The 10754-nt window shown below is 42.0% G+C and overlaps 1 protein-coding gene across 2 annotated transcripts; it reads right to left on the minus strand.

The window, feature by feature from the left end:
* Positions 1-1417: 1417 nt before the first annotated feature.
* GPS1 (G protein pathway suppressor 1) lies at positions 1418-10447 on the minus strand. Of its 2 annotated transcripts, XM_010011406.1 has the most exons (14): positions 10359-10436; positions 8256-8437; positions 7462-7473; positions 6954-7118; positions 6637-6772; positions 6395-6472; positions 5931-5991; positions 5451-5536; positions 4854-4948; positions 3643-3748; positions 3311-3391; positions 3047-3184; positions 2685-2819; positions 1418-1964 (listed from the first exon to the last, which is right to left on the minus strand). In XM_010011406.1, exons 1-14 carry the CDS (start codon positions 10434-10436, stop codon positions 1890-1892), a joined length of 1428 nt encoding a protein of 475 aa, XP_010009708.1. In that variant the 3' UTR covers positions 1418-1889. The 2 variants fall into 2 exon arrangements, with proteins under 2 accessions (XP_010009708.1, XP_010009709.1); XM_010011407.1 differs by lacking the exon at positions 7462-7473 and having other exon boundaries at positions 10359-10447.
* Positions 10448-10754: the final 307 nt, after the last annotated feature.

Below are 10754 nucleotides of genomic sequence, written 5' to 3' on the forward strand. Positions count from 1 at the left end.
AACAGAAGATAATAAAATGAAGATAGTGGAAGCTGTGCATAAGCAAAGACAGCGGCTGACATGATGCACTCAAATGGATTGCAAAACCACCTTTACAAGAGCACAGAACTTCTCCTTAGAAATGCTATCAGCAGCCCATCTTAGGAAAAAAGCAAGAACATGTGAGTAATATAGGACTGAACAGCTCGCCTTCAGCATGAGCAGAAAGCATTAAAATTACTTTCCCAGCATTTTTATAAGGAAATATTTTTATACAGCAATTTCCCTGAGGACTCAACTTGCCTTTCTCACTAAACCAGCTGTTCGTGATGCCTGACTCAAAGTTCTTGATTAAGCAGCTCTCTCTCCCCTCAAAAATGAGAGAGCTTTCCCATGCCAAATGGAAGACATTTAAGCAAAGACCTCACAGGAACTCATTGCTTCCATTTTCAGCACCTAAGACATGAAAAGCACAGAAAGCCAGAGGGAGAGAGCACTGCTGCAATTTAGCAGCTGTGCAAATGCAGTCCAGGAGTTTTGCTATCAGAACATTCTCTCAGGTTGCATTTTCTTCACAGTTCATCCAAACTACATCTCGAATCAGATCAGAAAGGACAATACAATAGCCTACAAAACATCATCAAGCTTAGCAAAACATCAATGGCTTGAGACCAAAATACATAAACCCCAACTTTAACACAAAACTCCAAATACTCACAAGCTTTTTTAATCCTGTTCTTTAATGCACGAGATAGAACAACTCATTTGAAAAAAAAAAAAAAAAAAGGAAAAAAAGGAAAAGCATGAACACAGTAACAGGAACATCTGGAGTCAGTTGAGTCAGGTGCCAGACCAGCCAGGGCTGGATCAAAATTCTTAGCTTGCCTTATGGAGCAGCTGAGTGCAAAGCTGCAGAGACTTCAGAAAATTCAGTGCTTATCTCCTTTTGTTAACACAGAACATACACACCTGGGCTGCCACCTTTAATCCCTTTATAAAAGGAAAAGCAGAATAAATGCACCTGGAGAGCAGGCACCTAAATTGGCTGTTTTCAGCTCTTCCTCAGGACTTGAGTGGTATTTTATGGCATTTATCCATGCTGCCAGAAGCAAGTGTTGCACACGTTGGGAAACCATCACACACTATGGCAGTAAGACTGGACAAGCAGAAGTATTTGCATGAAATAAGAAATTTACTGCTATGATAACACTAGACCCCAAAGCCAGGTCACACACGAGTGGGAAACACATCAGCAAACAGGTCTTTGAAACCAAAGAGAAAGAACCAGTGTCCAGGTAAACATAACACCCTAAAATAAAGGCCTGTGACTGAATGCATGGAAGCGGTGCCATGTTTTCTAGTGTAGCTGAAAAAATCATTAAGAGTTTCTCAAAGGAAGTCTCCTCTCCCACCAGAACTCCGGCTCCATAACTGCAAGCAATGGAAGTTTATCTGGAATAAACTGAAAGCTCAGCATTGCTCAAAATCAAGGCAAAACTTTCAGGCTAGTGAAATTCATCTTAGATCACACACGTCCATTCAACTTAACACTTATTTTTGCAGCTTTGAAACATGAAAACTAATAGCAGCTGAAAAACTCTTAGAACAGCATCTGTGTGAATAACCTGACAGCTCTTTATGGAGTGGTGGAGAAGGAGAATGGAGGAAGATGTTCTACCAAAACTGAAATGATGACCCATTGCAGGGATGCTGTTTCTAGAAAGAATTTCTTTTCAAGGAGAATTGGAAGTTATAGGAATATTCGTTATTATCCACCATCAGCCCTGACCCTCTCAATCTGAGCAAGAAGTGAGGGAGACAGGGACAGTTTGTGAAGCTCAGCAGTTAGTGGGTGAGACACTGGGTACAGTCCTGGAGGGACCATTTCTTTTGGTAGTACACGAAGTTTTTCACATGTTGGTGCTCATCCTGGACTGGCTGTTAGCTGGAGTAAGTTCCCCTTGGCTACCTTCTCTCGGAGGAGACTGCAACAAGACCAAAACACACCCTAGTTAGTGATGTGTAAATATCCTGCAGGGTGCTTCCTCAGAGACCAAATGAAGCACAGGTGAAGCACAGCAGGTAAGAGCAGTGGGAGAGCACACCCTAAACTTATAAATAGTGATGGCTTTCAAAAGCTTTGTGTTTGCAACTTCTACAGTCGCAGTTCACAAGAACTGTTACTAAAGAAGTCAAACCAGAACTTTTAATCCACTCTTATTAACACGTACAAGTTGCTGTTGGCCCCAGAAGCTGAATCCTACCTGAGAGATTATCATAGAGATTAATATACTATAGAATTTTACATGTTCTGTGGCAGATGGCCTATCCTCCCTCGGGACATTCTTTTGGAACTGCATCCTGGAAGGAACACTCCAAGCAATTAATGCATTTTTTACTTCCTCTACCAAAAAAATTACTTAAAACAATCTTCGTTTTGATAAAAGATATGTAATGAATGAGTAAATTAGAATCAACCCAAGCATGTGAACTTCAAAGGACATTCGGCACTGTACAAGCAGGTCAATGTATTGGCCAGAAACATCTGTTCCTTATATATTTACTACTGTGAGAATTTGTCCAGTCATAAGCACAATAAATCCATTTCCAGAATCTTCAATTCACCAACTTGAACAGTTTCAGTTAAAAAACCCAACTTTAACATCTTTACATTGTCTCAAAGCCCACATTTAACATGCCCATACCTTGACATGTATCTGGTTGCGCAGGACCGCGGCACGCAGGATCATGGCTTTGGCACGGCGCTGAAACTCTTTGCCCATTAGTAAAGACTTCTCAAAAGTTGTGCTACGCTGATCTACATCTCGAGCATAAAGAATCTGGAACCAATACAGAGAACTGTACACAGGAGCTATGACAGGGTTCCACAGCAGGAAGCCCTTTCTGCACAAGGGAACAAAGCCAAGGTATCATGGACTCCGAGGTTAACACACAGCTCAGCCCTACTGAACGTACCAGCCACAACATATGAATGCAACTTCAAAGCGCTCCCGAATGGAGAGTTTCTGATCTCGGTACGGCTGTTCAGTGGCTCTGATGCACTCACCTTACTGTGCGAGTCTATTCTGGCATTGATCAGTCCCTCCAGGATCAGCTGAGTAAGTTCATCTTCCAGAGCAGCCACTGTGGTATTAAAAGCAGTGGCCATCTTGCGCATATCTGCTGACACATAGGGGCTGAAGTACTAGGAAGAAGAAAATACTCAGTTGCCAACTGTACTCGCTGCCCTCTGGAAATCCATGGGAAAAGCAATTACAGAGATGGCCTTTCTTACTGTTCATCCAACTATTGGGATTACAGGAACAATTACCTGAATAAGGGCACGATTTCGAATCTGGGTATAAAGTGTCCTGACATGAGGTGCAAGGTACATGTCCAGCAGCAGGTTGTCCTGTGCAAACAAAACAAACCCAATACCCTTAAGGGTATTACACTACAGCAAGACAATACCATAAACCAAGAATGAATAAACACAGCAATATATCTTAAAAAACCTGCTAAACTACTCCCAATTTCCACTTGCTGCATCAGGAGACAGGACACAGAAGAGCTGAACACTCTTAGTAGCTACTTTTAACAGTCACCGTTTCTCACAAAAGGCAGGTGAAGGGTCTGGTTCTGCACTCTTACCCTGCAACTCACCTTCATCTCATCCAGCATCTTCAGACATGAAGCATATTTAGATTCATAAAACTTGAAGATGATGTCACGAACCTGTGGCTCCAGCTCCAAAAACAATTTGAAGGAGCTACAGGTAAAGATGGCAGTGATAAGATATGGAACCCACCACTTAAATACCCCACAACCCCATCACTCCAAGTTGCAAGGTTACAAACTCTCACTATCACTTGAAAATGCCAGGATCTTACTCTCTGCAGACCACACAACCCATTTTCAACAGGGCTGGGAGCCCGGACCAAAAGAGATGCAGCACAGCATCAGAGCTATGGTGAAGGAAGGCAAAAGACTTTTGACAAACCAAGCAGTAGAAGTGTTTGGCAACACAAAACACAAAAATATCAGTGGGAATAGGTCAAAATGAGGACACACCACCAGAAAAAATAGGCCATGTTTGTGCATGCATGGTGGTCTGTGCTGGCCAGCTTTGTGTTCCCTTTCAAAACACAGCCTTCACCAAGGACAGCACTGGCATAGGCAGGTTGAGCATGCAACTGTCTTAGGAAAATAACCTATCATAAATGTGGGAAATCTTGGGGATGCACACTCTTAGATCTCCCAATTCTCCATCACAGATTTGCAAACCCTGAGATCTCACCCAATGAACCAGCCAGTAAAATAGTAGGATAACAACCCTTTTCCCACATCAGTTTAAAATCAGTGCTTCCACACACTTAGCTGACAGGAATTCAGTATCACTGCAATTCAATCTATGACACACAAATATCCATTTTGCTTCCCAAGGCCGTAATTCTCTTAACCTCATATATGTCGTAGTTAGATTGCGCTGGGAGTTGTATTATGCATTATTAAATTGTATTAATAAACTAATGTACACCACAACAAGTGATAACACGACGGCAAATTATCTTACAGCTGCCTCTGTGGGGTTCTATACCTCTGAAATAATATCCAGTATGCACCAGTGATGGAGAGAGACAACTGGGCTATGCAGATGTTGGATCTGACGTGGGCTGGAAACTGCCATTGTAACAGGAAATTAACCACTGTGGTTTAGACAGTAAAAAGTCACTTAATGCTAAAGCCAAACTGAGGCTCTGGAGGCTCTGTGATTCTTTCTCTCCTGTATGAGAAAGCTATTACTCCTGACAGAATCCACTCTCAACCAAAGTCCCATGTCTCAAAAGACAAACTCCTCTCAAGGCACCACTTACCTGCTGGAGATAACATTTCGTTGCAATTCCTGACGGTCAAAGGTAGCAAGGGCACAGAGACCACCATACACAGCCACATTGCTGGGAGATAACAGCTGGAGAGAGGGCAGGGAGAGAGACAGGAAGCTGTTACTGACTGCTAAAATGGCAGAAGGATGGAATTAAGTATTCTGCCCCAGGCCTCCTCATCACAAGTGGCAAGATTAGTCCCCGTCAAATGGAGTGGAACTACTCAACATGCTCTCAGGCATTCACCCAGAGCCTGAGTGACTGTCCACCGCTAGGAGAGCAGAAGCCAATTCCAACAGACAGTCTAGTGATTGAGCTACAAATACACAGACCTGAGATGTGAGATACACAACTCTCACAGGTAATTCCCATGTGATCTAGAGTAGATCATTTAGAGAACCCAAGAACTGAGAGTAAAAAAGAAAAATGAGAGCCCAAAACCAAAAGCCCAAAAACTAACACAATTCACGGCACCACCAAACTATGCAGGAATGAAAAAAAAACTACAACATCTGAATTTTACAACCTAATACTTAGAAGAATTATATCCCCTCCAAGACCTACACACACCTCCCTCTTAGTCCTCACCTCAGGGAAATCACAGTGATCAAATGATGCCAGTAAGAAGCACTTTGCTGCCTGTTTGTACTTCCGAGCAGCTAGTTCGGCCAAGCCTAGGAACCAGGAAAAGTCAGTTTATTATAGCATACAAATGAGGAGAAACTGCAACACCTGGGGAGTCCAAGAGGCCCCCGGCATGGTTGGTAATGCCTTCAACACTGAAATGAAATGAGACTCTCAGGCAGCATCTAGTGTCCTTTGAACTACATTGACTCACACTGGCACCCTCTCTGAAGAAACTTAGGGAGAAAAAGAAACGGCAGAAGCAAGTCAGCAGTTACATCTCATCAGCTTTATCAAATTTTGCATTTCTGGTGAGAAAATAGAAAGTCTGTCACATCTGAGAGAAAAAATAAACCAAGTGTGCACTGCCATCAAAGACCCCTGTGGACAGCTAACAGGCAGAAAGATGGGCAGACAATACAGGAAGCTGAAGGATTCACTCACCTGCTGCACACTTCAGTTTGGTGAGAATTGCTTGTGTCTGGCTGTCTCTTTCTCCTCTTTGCTAAAGGTTAAGCAAAAGCAGTAGTGAGCAAACAGTATAAAAACCATTTTGATCACAACTGTCTTTGAGATATTTCATCCTAATAATTAACTTGCAAATCTCAACAGCAAGATAACTTCACCTTATTTGTCTTGGGAAATATGGCAAGAACTGAGGATAAGAAGTGTCTCTGCTTTTACCATGAGTCAGATTTCCTACACACAAATCATGGGGAAAAAAGCAACAACAGAAAAGAAATAATACAGCAGCCAAGGAGACTGAATTAGAGAAAGAACAGGCTGTAAGATGAAAGGAGTCTTTATAGAGAGCAAGTAATGAAGGGGGAAAGGAATAAATAGTTTTACAAATTTTGGAGACAGAAGAAAAAGGGAATACTCATGCAAGTTAAAAAGCAGGACCTTACTTCTGCAATTTCTGGTGTAGACTCAGCCTTGCTTACATAGCTCAGAACATGAGACCAATTCTGGAGGTAGACACTGACCTGTAGAGAGCCAGAAACAGTGTAGAACAGGCATGGATAAATGGTGTTACTTAGATAAGCAGTATCATTGCAGACATGAGAAGTGTAACCAGAGCAAAGTACAGATGGGCTTCATAGCAGATATCAGAAAGACACCAAGTACCACTTCCTGCAAACCCTCCTACCTTGATGACATTGAGGCACATGTTGATAACATGTTTAGCACTGGTGCAGTAATCACGGGCTCGTGAGTAACACTTGAGAGCGTTGCTGAGGTCCCCACAGTCAAGGTAATGATCACCTAAGTCATCATGGCCTCTCCTGGAGCACAGGAATTAAAATACCAATGAACTGTGTGCTCAGAAAGGGACACAGTCAGTTTGTTCCAAACAAGTAACTCAACACACTGACCTAAGGCACTGAATATAGTTGACATCCTGTGTTAGGTGCCTGGAGGAGCAAAATGCTCTTCCTTGCTCCAGCAGAGCCTTCTGCATCTCACCTGATACTCTCCTTGATGGAGTTCCCTTTGTAATTTTTCAGATCTGTGTCGAGTTTCTCCAGTTTAAGAAGAGCTTTTTTGCGTGTAGCTTCAACCCAAGCTGAGTCAAGAGGAGGGGGTTCAATTCCACTATCAGGGACAGCATCAGGTGTATTCTGCAGTTCTCTGAAAGGAAAGAGTTTGAGTGGGGCTATTATGCTGCAAGCTTTTCAAAACAGAGGTCTTCTAAGTGGCCCTGATACTCTAACAAACAGTCCAGCACACACAAACCCGACCGAAGAGAAAACAAGGAGCGGGGAAGGAATACGCCAAGATTTCCAGTGAAAACAGTAACATCAATCATGAAAGCACCACAGATGTTTACAGATTCTTCTCAAAATTATCCTACTGATCTTCTGCGGATATTTTATTGACAAGCAAGTCATTGCTACTTTTAAAGAAACAACCTGATCTATAAATCAATTCAAAGCAAGTTAGTAAGAGAGATGCAATGGAAATATTTAATGACTTTAAAGAGTTACTGAATCCAATCAAACACCTCTATACGGGACACAGGGTGCAAGTGTTTATGAGCCCTCTCCCCAGCAATATTGTAATGGCTTGGTTGCAAACATACACTGTGCAGATACTATTCAACTTCTATTTCCATCCATCTTAAATCAACATATCTACTTGCACTGAACTCACAGGGCAGTATTTTAAACAGTCTGAGTTTTCTGGGTGGGTTCTTTGGGTTTTTTTACTAACAGTCCTTTTCACAGACTGCAATGAACATACTGTCATACACACATGGTAAAGGCTCCCAGGGCGAAATAGAAAAGAATCAATATGCACAGCAACAAAAATAATGCAAAGACAGGAAGTGTGGATGGCCAAGTGATGTATCAAAGGCTACCCTCAACCAGTAAACCGGGGGGGGGGGGGGGGGGGTGTGGTGCAAACCAAAAGAAGACAAACTGCTTTCATTTCTGAACACCAGAACATCTAGAAGAGGCTTCATCTCCAGAATCTACTAAGAAAAGACAACTGTGTTCATTAATATTTGAAGCAGGACTAAACTCTCCTCAATACCTACCTGTAGCCTTTTAAAACACTAAGACTTCAGAATGAGATTATGTCTTCTGTGTTAATCTTTTTAAAAAACATGAGACCTTAGGCCTGAACACAGATATTTCACTGCTGTCAAATTCTAAGGAACATGCTATTATTTGCATAAAGAACATGCTATCATTACATGCAAAGTCCCAAACTGGCCTTAACTCAAATAAAAAAGCTCCCCAGGTTCCCACGATCTTTAAGTACCTGGTGGCCTCAGACAACTTTCTGTGGATTTCTTCGTACACATCAACATTGAAAGTTCTCTGGACAAATGACAGAGCCATCTTCAGAGCTTCCACCCGCAGCTGGGGGCAGTGATCAGCAATAAACTGCAGTCGCTCGATCCGCATCAGCCCGCTGTAGCTCGAGGCATACTGCTCCAAATCCTGCAAAGCACACCTGCTCTTAGAAGGTGAAGACGCAACACAAAAATCAGGCTACTCCTCTGTGACCTGCACAGCTTTGCCTGCAGCCCTGACCCCTCTCTGGAGGGCAACGTGACAAAGACAAATGAAAACTCAGGTAAGATTATTCCATTTCTGTTTTCTTCAAAGGTTAGTAATTTCCTCAGAAACATGCAGTACATCACAATTTCCCTTTCTTTATTTCAGTGGGATGCTGTCCATAAGGCATCAGCTCACCCATTGTAAGCATCAGTTAAATCACCTGCTAATAACCTCATCAAGTTTCCATCAATTGAGCTGAAGTTTCCTAAACCAGACAACCATTCCAGATGTAGTTTTTCCTTGAAAAATAATTCAAAATAGTTCCCATATGACAGTTTGCATTCTTTTTCTCCCACTAATCTTTCACTCTTGAGGAAGGATGTGAGTTTAAAATTCTGAATACTTAACAGATCTTAAGCCTTGGGGTGGAAGGGAGAAGAGAAGCACAAAATGACTAGTAAAGATGTGATACGGCATGGCAGGGAGATTGCCTGAAGACAGAAGTCCACATGCAAACAACCATAGCAGAGCGTTCAGGGCAAAGTCAAGCATTCCGCCAGTAGGAAACACCCGATGCAGGTTGCTTGCCCACATCTAAAATACATCCTGTGTCACGTCTGACCCCCTCAGCCCTGCATGTCTGAATGAAGATACCGTTACAGATGTCACAGTAGCATTTTCTAACATGATCTTACCTGACTCAGGGCAAGAATGACCTTGCTCTGAGACTGGAACACGACCGCGTACACTGAAAATTTGTGTTTAGGATTCCTGCTTTACTTGCCACATAACTTCAAAAATATAACGACAGGAGCATTCTTTCTTCCACAGCTTCATGCCTCATGGGGTACAATACTCCTGAAATCCCTGAGTAACTTCACTTTACTCCTCAGCTCTTTGAATGTCAAAGGGGAATTATGGTCCTTCACATCAGTTATGGTGAAAAGAAAATTGCTGTTTTGTGGCACACTAGGTGCTATAGTAATAGCAAAGACAAAGGTCATGATGTAATTGCTTCATCACTCTAGCTTCAGAACAGAATTGAAATGCAATGAAATCAAACAAGGTATCAGGTCATATGCTAAAAACCAAACCAAACATTGAACAAAAAAGACAAAACAAACAAACAAAAAACTAAAAAAGAGGGCTGTGCAGTACACAGTGAGTAACCATATGGCAACTGTTAATAAGGCACAGGGACAAGAGGAACCATTTAAAGGTCCAGAAGTCATATGAGATCCAAAGCTTCCTAAGTAACTGCTTTATTTTGCAATTTTAATGTTGCTTTAACGTTTTCCAATCAACATTTTTGTTCTCTTCTGCGACACCCATCTCTCACTGTTACAGAGCTAATACATAAAAATTGCTCAAGGTATCAAACAATTAACTAAAAACTGAAGAAACTGATATAAGCAAATATAGCCTTTTATAACTCTACAGTTCTGTGGGCTTTAGTCAGCCTCCAGAGAATTAAACAATGAAAGAATTTAATCCTCACTTACATACTTAAAGCACCTGAACCTTGCTCCTCAAAGACCGAGCCTCAAAATAAAGGAATTATGCACCTCTAAGTAATCGGAGATGGACTAAACCATCTCAGAATGGAAACTGTCTCAAACAGGCAGCAAGTCACAGAGCAGCGATTCCTCCTTCATCTCAAGAAGGTGCAGTAGAGGTCAGTATGTGACAAGGAGCTACAGAAAAGGTCAGGGCTATTCTTACCCCACCTTGCTTTGAAGAGAATCTATTAATCTCTACATAAAAATTTGAAAAGGAGTAAAATGAGGAAGTTTTTCCGAAACCTCAAAGGAAGAGGCCATGCCCAAGACACGTAACCCACTAGCCCTTCACCAGCACATACCAGAGTGGGGTTCTCCACCACATAGTTGATATCAGGTGCATTTTGCTGATCTTCTTGTGGATCTACGTCAATCTGCATGGGCTCTACTGCACCCTAGAATTGCAAAACGAGGTGAAAAGTAGCTTATTACATTTGGGCACGAAAAACTATGTCATTTGTTCTATTAAGAACTTGCTTAAATACACATTCATTTTTTAAATTAAAAACACTCCTTAGTCTTTGGACACGTTTAGCATTTTTCTCTAGCTATACCACTGCTCAGCACCATGCTCTGTCTAAAACAAGCAGCACTAAGGCTCAGCATTCTCACAAAACCTTTTATTTTGTTCGGTAGATTATCAGGCAAGAAAGTGAAGGGGTCAGTAAACCTGGTTCTACAAAGCACCTCAGGCATGA

The sequence above is a fragment of the Nestor notabilis genome, unplaced genomic scaffold (genome assembly GCF_000696875.1).
Source record: "Nestor notabilis isolate BGI_N333 unplaced genomic scaffold, ASM69687v1 scaffold31663, whole genome shotgun sequence".
NCBI lineage: Eukaryota > Metazoa > Chordata > Aves > Psittaciformes > Psittacidae > Nestor > Nestor notabilis.

What these genes read in the sequence shown, in the direction of transcription:
- GPS1 (XM_010011406.1), bottom strand. Translation starts at nt 10,436, where the DNA reads ATGCAGATTGACGTAGATCCACAAGAAGATCAGCAAAATGCACCTGAT. An exon ending in CTACACCAGAAATTGCAGAA is followed by an intron (nt 5,992 to 6,394) that starts GTAAGGTCCTGC and finishes CTTAACCTTTAG; the next exon opens with CAAAGAGGAGAAAGAGACAG. An exon ending in CGAAATGTTATCTCCAGCAG is followed by an intron (nt 3,749 to 4,853) that starts GTAAGTGGTGCC and finishes CTTTACCTGTAG; the next exon opens with CTCCTTCAAATTGTTTTTGG.